Source organism: Patiria miniata, unplaced genomic scaffold (genome assembly GCF_015706575.1).
Source record: "Patiria miniata isolate m_02_andy unplaced genomic scaffold, ASM1570657v1 HiC_scaffold_3, whole genome shotgun sequence".
NCBI classification, from domain to species: Eukaryota; Metazoa; Echinodermata; class Asteroidea; order Valvatida; family Asterinidae; genus Patiria; species Patiria miniata.
The window spans coordinates 45445574-45460518 of record NW_024037069.1 but is presented as its reverse complement, the minus strand read 5'-3'; the positions used below and the strand labels follow the sequence as shown (position 1 = coordinate 45460518).

Sequence of the window (14945 nt, the reverse complement as noted above, 5' to 3'; positions counted from 1 at the left end):
CCTGTGAGGACGAGGTTGATTCTCATTCTGATATTGGTAGCCCGCACATTATTTCTTCAATGTGGTTACACGTACAATCAATGTATGCAACCAGCGCGCACAACCTCTTTTCCACAACAATTCAGCTTCCAAAATGCAGTCGGCGGCGCAATTACTCGACGAGTTGATGGGCAAAAATCGAGATATTTTGCCTTCAGAAAGGTCAAAAGAAATCAGATGGGACCATCCCTCGGTAAGTGGTAAATTCGTTAAAGTTTGGAAAGTATTTTTATGGTAAGATGTTTAAATTTCGGCTTATTTTGGGGGGCATAAATAAAATTGAAGCGATGGAGGAATCGGCGCTGCACGCTGTGGTTGTTGAACAGCGCCCTCTCTAGACTCACAATCATTTTGTATTTATGTCCGGGTCGGTGCAGCATGAATTTAGGTATTATGAAATACAGACTCATTAGTAGTATTGTGCATGCTCATGCATAGATAATTAGAAGAGGGACCGGTCACGTGTGAGAGGGTTTAACCAATAAAAGGGAAAAAGAGTAAGATTTTCATACGAGTCCGATTTTCATATGACATTGGTACATACATACTCTGTGCGGAAGCGAACGCGAATTTGTGATGTCATGGCATGTATTTGCGATGCAAATTCGTAAAAAGTTGAACATATTTCAACTCGGGCAAATTTCGCAGCGAATGTTTCATGACGTCAAATTCGCTTTACATTCGCATGCAGTATGAACCGGGCGACGTCTCAGGCATGCAGTGAATTTTGGGATAGAAATTGGGTTAAAAAACCCACAACCACGTGTGCGCGCGCCATGACGTGTTGTGCATAAGCCGCAGATACTGCCACAATGAAAATACGTCCTTTATCATGCATGATGGGATATTTACATTGTGTTGCCCCCTAAATTGTCATAGATGGCGGTCTATTTATTTATGTTTATTTATTTCTTATTTTGATTTGGTAGACTATTCAGTGGAATCCACTGGTCTCCCATGGGGCCCAGTAAAGAGAACACGGTGTGAAGAAATTACAGTTTTAGAGGTGGGAGGAAAAGCCCAGAAGAGTATTCTGAGGAAAACCCACGGAATCAGGTAGGGACTGAAAACTCAATCCACATATTGGCCCAGGTGGGATTCGAACCGGGGTCACAGCTGTGGCAGGCGAGGAAAGTACAAGGGCAGACCAATGTAAAACAGCACTTGTTTTCAATGAGCCATGGCCTAACTCAATAAATATTTACCCAATTGGAAAGATTTTGTTGTTATTGAAAAGCTAATTAACTTTTCTCTTCAAATATGTATCGATATTTGCATTAATTTTTTTAAAAGCTGTGAAAACTATATACAGGTTACCCTATTCACATTCGTTTCTTTCAGTTTCATTTCTTCTTTTTTCAATTCATCTTTTATTTTGTTTTCAGGTCTGCAAAAATTTCCTTTGTGGTTTCTGCCCACATGAACTCTTTATCAACACAAGATCAGATCTTGGTATGTTCCTTTTAGAAAATCAAGCATTCTCCCAAACCCTACTCTAGGCCTCCCCCCCCCTCCCCCCCCCCCCCCCCCCCCTAAATAATGTGGCTCAAATATTGGACTTCCTCAGCTTAGTTTGTGAGCCACACAGCGGTGAAAATCAGGATTGTTTTTTTTTCACTAAGATACTTAGCTACCTGGTTAATAATGACCAGGGAAAATCAAAAGGTCAAGTGTTATGACCTGTGACCCAGAGAAAATTACTGCAATCTTTTTCGGACAAACTCACTTTAAATTTTGCCTGAAAGTTACAGCAAAACTAAACACCTACAGAAACAGAATTCAGTTTTCCTGGCTATTAACCAGGTAAGTATCCTCCATGGTGAATATCAAACGAAAAAACAGTCCTGATTTTGATTTCCTCAAAATCAACTTTTCTCCACAAATAGCGCATGACCGCTATGTGGCTCGCAATATGGAGGAAGTCTAGTATTTGAGCCACATTTATGGGTCAACCCGAACCCCAAAGGGCCCAAAGATTTTTCATATAACATCTGAAACCTTCAGATCCAACATTGAGCATTTAACCGGTACTCAGTAGCATGGACTTTGCACTTGAACAAAATCAATATGTCCAGCCCATGTAGAGTGTCCTAACCCTGCTGTTCTGAATCCTACACATTTTCCCAAATCTTTTGGAAATTGTAGAGGATTTGAGATGTTAATGGCTTATCGACTTCATGATATGTGCCTGGCAGAAACATGCCATTAAAATTTACTGAGACTTATAACACTTGACAGTGGTAATTTTGGGATGTTTTCAACAAGAGAGATTGAGTACTGACGTTATTTATACAATGAGATCTACTGTGTTTACATAGCATTGGAGCTGTTTGAGAGATTGAACTCATAATGATTTATCTCCTTGTTGTATAGGTCCTTGTGAAAAGCTTCATGATGAATCCTTGAGGAGGCAGTAAGTTTCTTTGATAAATGGGAACAACTCAATTTAATCTTCCCCCAAGTGTTCATTCTAAAGAAAATCACTTCACAATTATTTTCTCTGTTTGAAATAGTGAGGAAAAAACCCTGATGATATCAAAAGTTAGTTCAATCAGTTTCTGATTGTTGAAATGTGATATTTACGTAAACAAGTTTTAAGCAAAAAAAAATTAAATCAGATCAAATGTTGTCGGGTGAGTAACTGAATTTATAATGAGTTTCAAATTGAGGCAAAATATTTGTAAATGGATACATTCCATGCTGACATATCAGTTTGCAGTAAACATAGAATTGGACAATCTGCAGAGGGAGCCATTATTTCAGAGGATGATTTGATTGTGTTGATAACCACTCAAATCTCTCATGATGCCAGACAGGGCATACTGGGTTTCCTTCTTAACTGTACTTCTCCTTATTCACACCACTTTCTAACAAAACTTGAGGTTTTTTTATAGAAAGAGCACCAAATATAACATCATGGATACTTGTATTTTAATTTTTAATGGAATTACAAGTTACTACTTTTATTTGTAGATGTTGCCTTTCATTGATGCACTTTTTACCTTTTTAGGTTTGAACAGTCAACGGGTCGCGACAAGGTTCGATACGAGGACGATTTTCTGTCGTACCTGCAACAGATTGTGTCAGAGGTCGATCGTCGAATACGCAAAGGACATTCCAGACTAGCTCTCAGTAATGCACAACAGCAGGTAAAAATGCAATTAAAAATCCTCCAAGTCTTCTGCACCTCAAAACCCGTTTTGCAAACCCATTTTTGACCATAGAGCTAGCACCTACACTTCAAATTCCTTTGAGGTAGTCTTCTGTGGAGCATGGATAACACTTCAAATCAATGCACAGTTCTGTTTGTGTGGTCAAGCTCAGGGCAAGCAGGCAGATTCAGTCACGCTTCACTGCTCTACACAATGCTATTTTGTGTGTGCAGTGACTCACAGGGTTACGCAGTTACCGTAACATTTCATATCCCTTCACCTGAAACTGACATGAAGGGTTTTAAAGGGTTTTATGCATTGCTCTGAATAGTGACTTCCCACTAAGAGATTATTGTTATGTATTATTATATTGAGTTTATGTAGAAATATCGATGGTCCTGTATGGCATACTTAAGGTTGGACATCACAAGTGCACTTGTTCGTTATAGAGCTGCAGTGTAAGTCGAGTCTGTCACAGGTCCTAACAAGTCATCCAGTCTCCAGGCATGCAACTTTTCCTCGGATCTGCTGATTTCCTCGTTTTTTACTTCTCGTGAATGCCATTACAAATTGAGAAACACTGTACAAAGTCTTGTGTGGTTTGGGATTTCCTCGTTTTTTTCTAAAGCCCCAGTTGCATGCCTGAGTCTCAAGTCAGGTAGCAAGCTCTGAAATTAATTGCAACAAAAGAATTCCTTTATTTTGTTTATCCCTTACTTGTGACTGGACTAGCGTCTGAGGACTTGTGATTAACGTTTGAATTGTAATGGGCTTGTGATGCAGAAATCATTCAAGCCGATCACATTTCAAGTTAAGTGGTGAGTCATTTAATTAAGCTGTGACAAAGGTATTTCCTTGTTTATTTCATAAAGTTCTTCCACCAAAAAGCATTTTTTAAATAAAATTACCCGACAAACAATTATTTTCTCTTTAACTTGCGTTTAGTTAAGCGCACCCAACCAAGCCAAAAACGAGGAGCAGATCCGCATGCTAACAGAGCGCATCAACACTCTGGTGGAGAAAGCTGAGGAGTTAGGATGCAGGGGGGAAGTGGAGGAAGCTCAGGGAACGATGAAACTGTGTGAGCAGCTCAAGGAAGAAAGAGATGATCTCAAATTAGTAAGTTACCCCACCCCCAATCAACACCCAACCCCCACCTCCTACCCTCCCCCACCCTCACAAGAATTCACCCTAACTCCCTACTGTCTGTTACTAAGAACTGAACCAAGTCCGCCAAAATCCATCACTGACCCTTCTTCAAATAATGCTTCAGGACCAAATTCGCTGGAATCCACCTCAAGACGAACAATACTATAGTTGGATTTTGATGGACTTGGTACAGATGCCTTGTCTGCCAAAATCCCACCTAAAAGGGGGGGGGGGGGCTGGATTTTGATGGAGTTGGGAAGGTTAGGGGTAATAGAAAAGAGAAAGCAGAGGAGTTGGGATGCAGGGAGGAGGTTGAAGAAGCTCAGGGAACTAAGAGACTGTGAGCAGCTCAAGGAAGAGAGAGATCACCTCAAACTAGTGAGCACCCCCCTCCCAGTCAATGACCAAACCCCACCTCTAACCCTCCCCACCCTCATAAGCATCAATAGGTAAGAGTTAGCAGAGGAGTTACGATGTAGCAGGAAAGTGCCAGGCCTTACCAAATTGTTCATAGAATGACCCTTATATGATGTCTCCCCTTTCAGGCAGCAAGTCTAGCTCTAGATGCTGTCCTCTCCCAGGAGAAACAGATGGAGGTCTGTGAGGTGTGTGGAGCGTTCCTCATCGTAGGTGACGCCCAGTCAAGGGTAGACGATCATCTCATGGGCAAGCAGCACATGGGGTATGCTAAGATCAAGGCTACAGTGGAGGAACTCAAGGTATAACTACTCTAATATAAATATTGATCAACGCTGAAAAAAAATAATTTAGGAGACCTTAAAAAGTTGACCTCTTAATATCAATTGTAATTCAGTAACAATGAGTTAATTTGTATTAAATGGCGACATGATCTGTGGAAGCCAGACCTTATAAGGGCATGCCTTACACCATTAAAAAAATTGAATACAAGATATAAGTATAAGATAGTAAGACACACCTGTTTACAGTGACAAACAAGCACCCAAACTAACTGAAGACGGACTGAAATTACATAGCACATAGGGTCAGTGGCGTTTGTGCTTGGATTACTGCAATGTTTAAATTTAAAACTGCTACAGCTAATATTACCTGAATCAATAAAAATCCACCCCCCCCCCGGTTTCGGGGGATTTCGGCGGATTCAGGATGCCTCTATATTGCACAAACTGGGGGATTTTGATGGATTCAGGATTGTAAGCCTAGCGGAACTGGCGGATTTTGATGGATTCAGGATACCTCTATATTGAGCTGTTGGGGGACTTTGGTGGATTCAGGATCTCAACAGAATTTGGCTATGTTTGTGGTCAAGTAAATACTGCTTGTAGCCCTGCCAAGTCTTTCACATGCTGGGCGGTTGGGAGCTTGTGACTGTGGCTTATTAGGCCTCGGCATATAACAGTGGATTATGTACATAACTCATCCGGACAAAGCAATGCTGGGGTCGCCACCTCCATTCCTATGTCCTATGAAATATCGGACAATGGCTCATTGAAATAGCCCTTCCAGACAATGCAAACGTCATAGTATACATAATTACCCTCGGCCCAAGTTGAAAGGAAAAACAACACATCATATCCACCGGCAGTTGAACCATGCAAGTGGTGTATTTTGATGGATCCTATGCAGCAACACACATCACAATTTTCATGCGAGCATGGTATCCTGAATCGTCAAAATCCACCGGAAATTTAGGTGATGGATTTTGAAGACTCTATGAAAACATACCGTAATTTTTTTTTTAAGCCAGCATGGTATCCTGAATCGGCCAGAATCCATCAAGATTTTGCTGGTGGACTTTGGCGGATTCAGGATACCTCCAGTATCTACACTGTGGGATTCTGATGGACTCAGGACACCAACATTTTTTGCGTGACAAAATTGGTGGATTTCGGCGGATTCAGGATACTTTCTAGTAAAAGAGTCCAAGGGGTTAGGGTTAAAGTACCTTTTGTGATATTTTGTTGGTGGGAAAAAGTGACTGATTTGACATTAGAATTTGTATCGATGATTTTGTGCCGTGAAGAGCCAACTTTTTGTTGGTTGTAACTTTGACCAATAACCCATTTGGATTATGACTGCGATAGGTATGTCTCAATATCATGCAGCCTACACACAATTGACATCTTTTGATGAGAGCAAAGATTTTAATATCCACCTATAATTATCAATTTTTTTGTGGAATCCATTTCTGGACAGACTAAACGCATGCAGCCAATCCTGGAGCGCGAGGAACAACGACGCAAAGAGCAGGAGGAGCGGGAAAAGAAGCTGGAAGAAGAACGTGAGGAACGTCGCAAGAGACGTGAGGAACGTGAGAAGGAACGTGAGAAGGAACGCGAAGAACGGCGCAAGAAGGAGAAAGAGCGGGAAAAGGAACGAGAGAAGGAACGTGAGAGGCGACGGTCACGTTCCAGGGACAGGCGGAGGACCAGATCACGTAGTAAGGATCGACGACGACGGTCACGAAGTCGCGATAGAAAGCGTAGCCGTAGCCGTGACAAGAACCGTAGACGCAGCAGGAGCCGCAGCAGGCACAGGTTTGTATATATGCAATTTGACCTAATAAACCGATTTGTGAAATTACAGTAATGACTGACCATTTGACCATACTGTTCAATTATGACAAAATTGATTTGCTGGCCAGACAATTAATATATCGCTTTAATTTCTCCTTGGATCAGCTGATTATGTCTTTTTTTATTCCCAGTTCTGCCATTCAAAATTGAAATCACTGTACAAAGTTTTCTGAGCTTTGGAATTTCCTCTTTTGTTTTGTGAATTTACAGTTCCATGCCTGCTTTATGTAACAAGTGGCTGAAGATGCCATTATGAAGATGCAAATCAAGGCTGTCCCTTTTTGGTGGATGTTCCAAGCTGGTACATTCGCTTAACTAATACACACAAATTTAACGTAGTTATCATTTTTGTTTTCTTACTGTATGATATTATAGACGAAGCAGAGATAGAAGCAGGGACCACCGACGTCGTTCACGGTCCGGCAGCCGTGACAGACGCCGTCGTTCCCGTAGTCACTCGCGCTCCCGTCGACGATCCAGGTCACGGTCGCGCCATTCGCGCTCCAAGCGCAGCCACTCAGGGTCCCGTAGCCATGACTCCAAACGCCGCGAGTCTAAGAGCCAGGATAATACTGGACAGGAACAGGGGAAGGAGTCATCAGAGAAACAGGCCAATCATGAGACTAAGGATGTCACGCCAAAGGAGGACAACAATCACGACAACGTTGAGCATGGTGGAACCACAAACGAGGCCACTAACAATTCACATGAAGGTAAGATTAATTTTCTAATCTCGCTAGTATCAAGAAAACCTTGCAAAAGTACCACTACATTGGTGACAATGTGAAATGAAGCTTTCATCATATGACACCTGCATTGGCTCTAATGTGTTATAATAGCACATAAAAACTAACAAAATCATTTCTGTAGACTGGGGGAACCATCTCAGGGCCAAACTGCCTCCATAGTCCGAGGCTGCGAACCACCGCAGGAGCCTAGAGTGACTTTGGTCAAATGAACATTATCCATTATCTCAGAGTAGGCAGTTTATGTGCAGTGTCTGGCTGCCCAATGCGACAAGGTCACACAGGCCTTTCACATTATCCAAAGTCTCTGTGTTGGAACAAGGCCCAACACAGAAACTTCACATGACTTGTTTCACATTCATTTTACATGGGTCTGGCGTTCTACACAGGTAACAGGACCCCAGTTTTGAGAGAGTCTACCTGGGTAGAACACGTTATCCAAAATCTACAGCTGACCCTTGTAAACACCTTGTAAGTGTGAATGGTATGCCATGCCTACTCGTGTTCAATCGAACCCTGTTCTGCTTGCAGTGGACCCATGTTGATTCAACATGGGTAGGCCTAAGGCCGCACAACAGTTGCACCTTGTTGCCTCTAGCAGAACTGACATTCAAATGACCAATTTTCCTCCGGATTTTAGATGAAGAAGCTACCGCAGTTGACAATGACCTGGAATCCAAGACCAAACTGGGCACCCCAGGATCCGCCAGCAAGCACACCCCAGACAGGATGGAAGATGGACTCACCACTAAACCTGAAGGTGACACTTACTCTGATAACTGATCCACAGTTTGAAGGGTGAGTGTTTCTTTTTTTTCTTCCGGTTGTAAAAAACTCTTGACAATTGAAACTAATGATTCACCATCCTCACCCACCCCTACCCCTTTTTCATATTGCATGTCTTTTTCTCCATGTCTTTCCAATTTTTTTTCTCTTCAGCATATTCGTTTGTGTTATCCTGTTCAAGTGCTGTAAGTTTGGAGTCTTTTACAGACTTTGTGAGAGGTGACAAGTTTTAAAGAAAAATTTATAAAAAACTATTTTTCCCATGGCTACCTCCGAGGGAAAAAAACTTAGAGGGATATTTTGCTGAACAAGTACTAAGCACTTTAATGGAAAAATTATTTTGTGCTTTGCACTATGCAATTGTCCAAACTTGCCACTCAAACATCAGGAAAGAATTAACTGAACATGTAAGAATTGATTCTTTTTAATACTAAGAATCATCAATGAATTTTTGGTGATGATCATGAATTGGATGTTGTCTTTGAAAGAAAAAAAAAGGAAAAGACTTTCATTGGGCATCTACATGTATCCAAATCTAAATCAGAATATAATACTTCAATTCTCTAATTGAGAGAATGCGTAAACTCTATATCATGTCTCTTGTCAGGTTTCTGTGTTGCGTCACTTCATTCTGTTCCGTTGTCTTGTCTTAGTTCATCTCTTAACCCCCCTTTTCCTTCCATATGTGGTCCCACCCCCTGCCCCTCTTGCATTTTTCTCACAACAGTTTGTTGAAAGTAAGTAAATGTTAGTCTCAGTGGACGGGCTTTTGGTAGCGGCCGGAGTTGCGGACGTCGTCCTGCGATCTTCACTGACCTTTGAACTCTGCTGTAGAATCCACCTCTAGGTATCTGATTAAAAATTACCAAAAGAAAGACCCATTTTTTTTTACAACTTCTTGATTTGGAAACATTTCAGCCAAAGATGAGCTCAAGTGCAAGTTGATTTTATTTTTATTCTTTCATCGAACAATTCATCCTGTTGCAGAATTTTGAAAAGCACTCTTTCAAATGCATAATTAAAGAAATTTAGTGTTGATAATAAAAACAATAACCAAATATAGATAAATGCTGTTGTGCATGTTGAACAAGTTTTGAGTTTTAAAGGGAAGATACAACATTTGCAAACATCAAATAACGAAATTATCAAATTTTCACGAAATACCTTACTGAATTGTTAGGGAAAGACAGTCTAAAGCATCCAGTAAAATTGTGGCTCCTGATGTGCTGACATTTTCAAGAAAAACTGTATTTTTCCAACCCTGGTTGGCCGACCAGCGTTGGAAAAAACTGGTTTTTTTCAAAAACTATTCCTAGTTTTTCATATTTAGCAATTCCGAATTTTCTTTGCAATTGATTACACACCTGTGAAGGGGTACAAGCCTGCAAGACTGATTCTTTGACCTTACAATTCCCCAAAGTCTACAAATTGCTCTGTTTCATCTTAAGTGGGGTCAGGGAACCAGACTACAAGAACATAATTGGTTTTCTATGTTTTTCCAGCATCTACAAGCCCAACACATGAAACAAGTCAGTTGAACAATATTTGCTATAACATACTTATCCTCAAAATTCATTTATTTATGAAAACTGCAGCAGAAGCAAATGTTGTACATTCCCTTTAAATTGATATTTTATTAAATTCAAAACAGAATTTCACATTGGAATTGAAAAGAAAATTCAAAATAATTTTCACGGATCCATTGGGATAGTGTATAGTGTAGCCTCTTTTTCTGCAGTTTATTGTGTACGACATTTGCATTGCTTCACTTGTCAGTGATTTGTCGTTATTAATGAAAACCCTGTTTGGTCGGAGGGGCACACTTAACCCCCCTTCCCGGCCCCCCTGTGCTCAGCCAGACCTCGCTCGGGAGAAAGGTCGAGAGGTCAAGGTTCAGAGGTCGCAGTATTGTAGCAGGGGAAGTCACAGACTCACATACACACACTGCTACCGTACCGACGATTGTTGAGATTTGCGCTCATGTATTACAGGTATTCCGCCAGGTACCCCATAACTACTACGTATTTGTAACAGATTTCTGTTTTAAAATCAGCCTCGATATATATTGTCAATTGTAGTGATTTTACCAAATGAAATAAGGTGCATGTGACAAGTTTTTCTTTTCTTTCTAGAACTGGGCAATTCCAATGTTATGACAGGAGTGTAATGTCTACGAAAGAGCCAATTAACTGTGATATCTAATTAACGATTCAGAGAAATGATTCAAAACTCCTAGTCTGTAATCTCCTTGACCATTACTAGATGGTGGATGTATAAGATTTGGAAAATGCACATTTCATGTTTATTCACCAAGTTCTTAAAAGCGCAGTCAGACATCACATAACGCTGGAACTGTCCTTCTGAAAGATATTTGTAGAAATATCTGACATCTTAATGCGTGGATCAAATTTACTTGTGTCTGAACATTGTTAAATGAAGATTGACGATTGTTCCTAACTATTATAGTAAGAACAACTGTGCTTCATGCATATTCATGATCTATCCTTAATCATTGTCGGACAAATAGTGGTATATTTTTGAATGTTGATTTTGTAGCACTTGGCGCAATACTGGCTGCGCTGGCATAATACTTTTCCAGCTTTGTTACACATGTGCAGTCGTTGCCGCTCAAGCAAACTATATTTTATTGTAATGCAGGCAGTTCATGGAGAATTTCCAACAAATATCTGAATATGCATGAGGTGTTTTGGTTAGAATGGTTGGCTGAAATAATGGCCCCTGATACTGGCAATTCACTTGCTTCCATCAGAAGTCATTTGGTTAACTTCCATTGGGTTACATGCACAACTACTGACTATGGTGTGAGAATAATGTTAGTCATTTGGTTCGCAATATGCTGTTGACAAGTGACATACTATAATATTTTTTGTACATTCAATTTAAAAATAAGTCTTGCGTACATCCTAAATCTTCTACATTGAGCTTTACTGATTGGTTGGCACTCTTTATCACACCCCCTTGTTCGAAATATAGGTTTTTCCTTTATATAGTAACTGGCAAGCATGCGTGTGTGAAGAACATCAGTTGTATAATCATGTAGGAGTGTTTTTAATGAGAAAATTTGTGACCTTCACATACTATTTGTTTAATTTAGTTGGATAGTTGAAATTTGGACAGAAACATTCATCAGTGACTTCACAGGCTAGTTATCCTGTTATTAAAAACAGGATTATTAATCTTTTACCTTTAATGACAGACGAAAGATTGATGGTTTGATATTCAAGCATTTGACCATTATCCCCAAAACATTGCTGGTTTGAAAATGTACAGTAACAACAAATTGGCAATATTTTGTCTGATGGTTGAAACTGTTCCATAGTTGTCAACCGTTTTGCCAAAATTCCTTGGCAAAATTCATTGTGTAATACTTCCCAAGTTCAACTTTTTAATCGATTTGCTTGAACCACTCCCCAGGAAGAACAAGTTTGAACTTGCTCTAACTTTCTCTGTGCTTCTGTTTTTCTCCCAATTAAAAATCACCCTTCTGCAGCCCAGGGCAGTTGACGAAAACAACCTGAAGACAGAGATCAAGACACAAAACGACGTTGTTGATGATGATTGTTGCCATGATGATGAGGAAATACTCACGATGGATCATCATTGCGAGCGTCTTCAACCTTCACCAACTGCCAGGCCATGTGGACTCTCACTGATTGTACACTAGTAGGTTTTATCAACTTCAAACCGAGCAATTTCTTCATAAATCTAGTTCACAATTTTTTTTTTCTTATCTTAATTGCACAAAAAGTTCTGCCGTTTTCACCATAAAGTGTGTAGTTATGCATGGAGTCCCTTAAGTAAACCACATGAAGCACAGTCTTTTGTATTTTAATGCCTCAAATTGAGTCATCAAATGTGTTTAGCCATGAAAATGTTGTGTAAATAAGCTTTCTGTGAGACATCAAATTTTGCATCACCTTAAGAAATGCAGAAAGTAGTTTGTTCATAATGCGATACCATTGAAAGGAATGATAAATGTTAAGATTTATTAGTTACCTTTGTGATGAGATAGTAAAATTTTCTTCCGAGTGTTCATTTGTAAAAAAAAAAAAAAATTGTGACACTGCTTAATATCTCATTACTCCATATTTGTGTTTTTAACAACGAACCACAAATTGAAACAGATTTGCACTTACAATGCTTGAAAAGAAAACAAGCGATTGTATATACTATTGAGCAGTGAGCACTCCACTAAGAAATATTTAAAAATTGCAGTTGTAGATGTTAGCACACTCAAAATGTTGTAATTTCATGTTTAAAAGCTAATCTTGAGAAAAGAGAGTTTTTCCTTTTCAGCAAAACTTTGCATTCTTCCTCCATGCAGAGTGTTATTGCCAAATGCCTCTCATGGGCAGCATACGTCCAGGGTGTACGGTTTAGTCTTACATGAATCATTCTAAGGTATGTGGTTTAGTTAGGTACTCTAGTGCACACTGACGTCTGCTCAAGCCAATCACAAGGTGGGTCACTTTGTCTGATTTTATTTGTACTTTCATTATTTTTTTTTGTGTAAATAGTTTTGTGCAGTCCTTATTGTTATACAGGGACCTGTTTTACCTTGCATTGCTCGGAGATGGTTGAACATAGAGCAAATTGATTTAAGATGCATCCCCCGTGCTATTTCAAGTTGCACCCCGAAAAATAGATTGGGTGTTTTTTTAATTTTTATTTTCCTAACGATATAAAAGTTATTGTCTTTTAAATGAGACTTCAAACGAAAATATCCACCAACGTTTAGTTATTTAATTATTCCTTTACAAAATTGGAATTATTTGCCACCCAACAATAATTAGGTTATCGCAGGGCAGATTCATTTGTGCTCAAAAGACGCCAAAAAATCTGGAAAAGAAAGGGTTTTTTTGTCAAACAAAACATACAAATTGAAAATTTGTGAGGCGAAAAAAGTATTCTTTTTTAAGAGCACGGGGCACATCTTTAAGGACCGATGGTCAACTAGTAGTTAATTCATCATTGGACCTTCCACCTGCACGTTAACGTTATATTTGGAACATCTCCAGTTGAATAATAGTCAAACAAATTCTCATGATCCTGGCCCCCTGCTGTTTGTTTGAATATGCACAGCTAGTGGTAACCAGTGATGCACAACTAACCTCAGTAAAAAGCTGGCCCTAAATAGTTGAGTTGACTTGCCAACTGTCATTTATAGTAGACGGTTAGTCCAATTATGGTTGATCATATTTTTCATCAAATTTGGTCATAATTGTCAAAAGTGCTCATTATTGACTGTGAAGAAATGCATTACATTGTTGCATTCTTCACTTTGAAAATTCCAGAAATAAATATTAAAAATAAAAAGGTTTACAAGCCAAAATTTTATTCCTTTTCATTTACTCCTCGCCACTACTTGGATTGAGCACATAGAAATGCAGATTTTTAATTTGCATAAAACTTGTGAGTCTGTCATTAGGTTACTTTGAAGTAGAAATGATTTGAGGAAGTGAACGTTAGGTCACAATTGTTCCATCAATTGCATTTGGAACTTGTGAAATTGACATGATTGTTATAACTGGAAAATTATAAATAATATGAAAGACTTGAGTGCATTGTATTAATTGTTATCTGAATAACAAATTATGTGACTTTTGAAGAAGTGTGCAGTTTTGCGAAGAAATGTACAACTTCTAAAGAGCTGTAATCCAGCTAATATTTTGAATCCATTAACAAACATCTGTATGGCCGTCATAGTCTGTTCTAGCCTGGGTACCATACGGTTTGGTCCTATACAGGTAGACAATCCTCATATGTCGGCAAGACGTGTAAAAAAATCACCATCTTCCTGTGAGGCTATATTCAACAGGTACGTTATTAGATAAAGGCCACCCAGATGTAAATTTGTGTTGGTCATTTGTATGTGTGTAAGATCGGTAAATCTTTAGTTTTTGTGCACAGAAACTATTCCAGTGGAACTGAATATGAATGTAATGAACAGAGTGCCAAGGCTTTTCCATTGTGGAAACATTCAGAAAGATGTTACGTTAAATTGTCTTATATTCTTTGTTTTTATTTGTACGGCAAAATAATTACGACAGATTTCAAATGTTCAAAGCTATTGATGTCTTGAAATTGATACATTGTGAGAAAGGTTTATCTACGGTCTGGAAGCATTTGTCAAAATTCCTCTTTGTTAATAGATCCCATAGTTCATGCCTAGCTAGAGTTTGCTTGAATGAGAAATAAAAAAATTGAAATATTTAGAAAGATTTAAGGCATAGGACACGGATGTGCTTTTATAATTTCAATTTGTGGGTTATTCGTTTTATAATGGTAACATTTTTGGTTCTATAACTGCTGGGGTGATAAGCTTGAAATATTGCGACAGTTTTAGAAAGACGTTACAATTTGGAAATCTCTATGCTACAGACAGAATAAAAGTTGGAAGATTGATAAATAAAATTTCCAATGAAAGAAGAGAAATATAGTGTCCTTGTGTTACTTTCATGAATTTGATTTTTAAATGTGTTTTCTTTTGCCCAGCA

At 39.1% G+C, this 14945-nt stretch overlaps 1 protein-coding gene across 2 annotated transcripts; it reads left to right on the top strand.

Annotated features, from left to right (window-relative positions):
• Positions 1 to 95: 95 nt before the first annotated feature.
• LOC119738124 (luc7-like protein 3) lies at positions 96 to 14883 on the top strand. Of its 2 annotated transcripts, XR_005272429.1 has the most exons (11): positions 96 to 232; positions 1425 to 1491; positions 2413 to 2452; positions 3050 to 3188; positions 4137 to 4310; positions 4886 to 5059; positions 6516 to 6856; positions 7271 to 7608; positions 8282 to 8439; positions 11939 to 12111; positions 12773 to 14883. XR_005272429.1 is itself a non-coding variant. In XM_038212864.1 (10 exons), exons 1-9 carry the CDS (start codon positions 134 to 136, stop codon positions 8422 to 8424), a joined length of 1515 nt encoding a protein of 504 aa, XP_038068792.1. In that variant the 5' UTR covers positions 96 to 133; the 3' UTR covers positions 8425 to 8439; positions 11939 to 14883. The 2 variants fall into 2 exon arrangements, 1 of the variants encoding a protein (XP_038068792.1); XM_038212864.1 differs by having other exon boundaries at positions 11939 to 14883.
• The last annotated feature ends 62 nt before the right edge of the window (positions 14884 to 14945 follow it).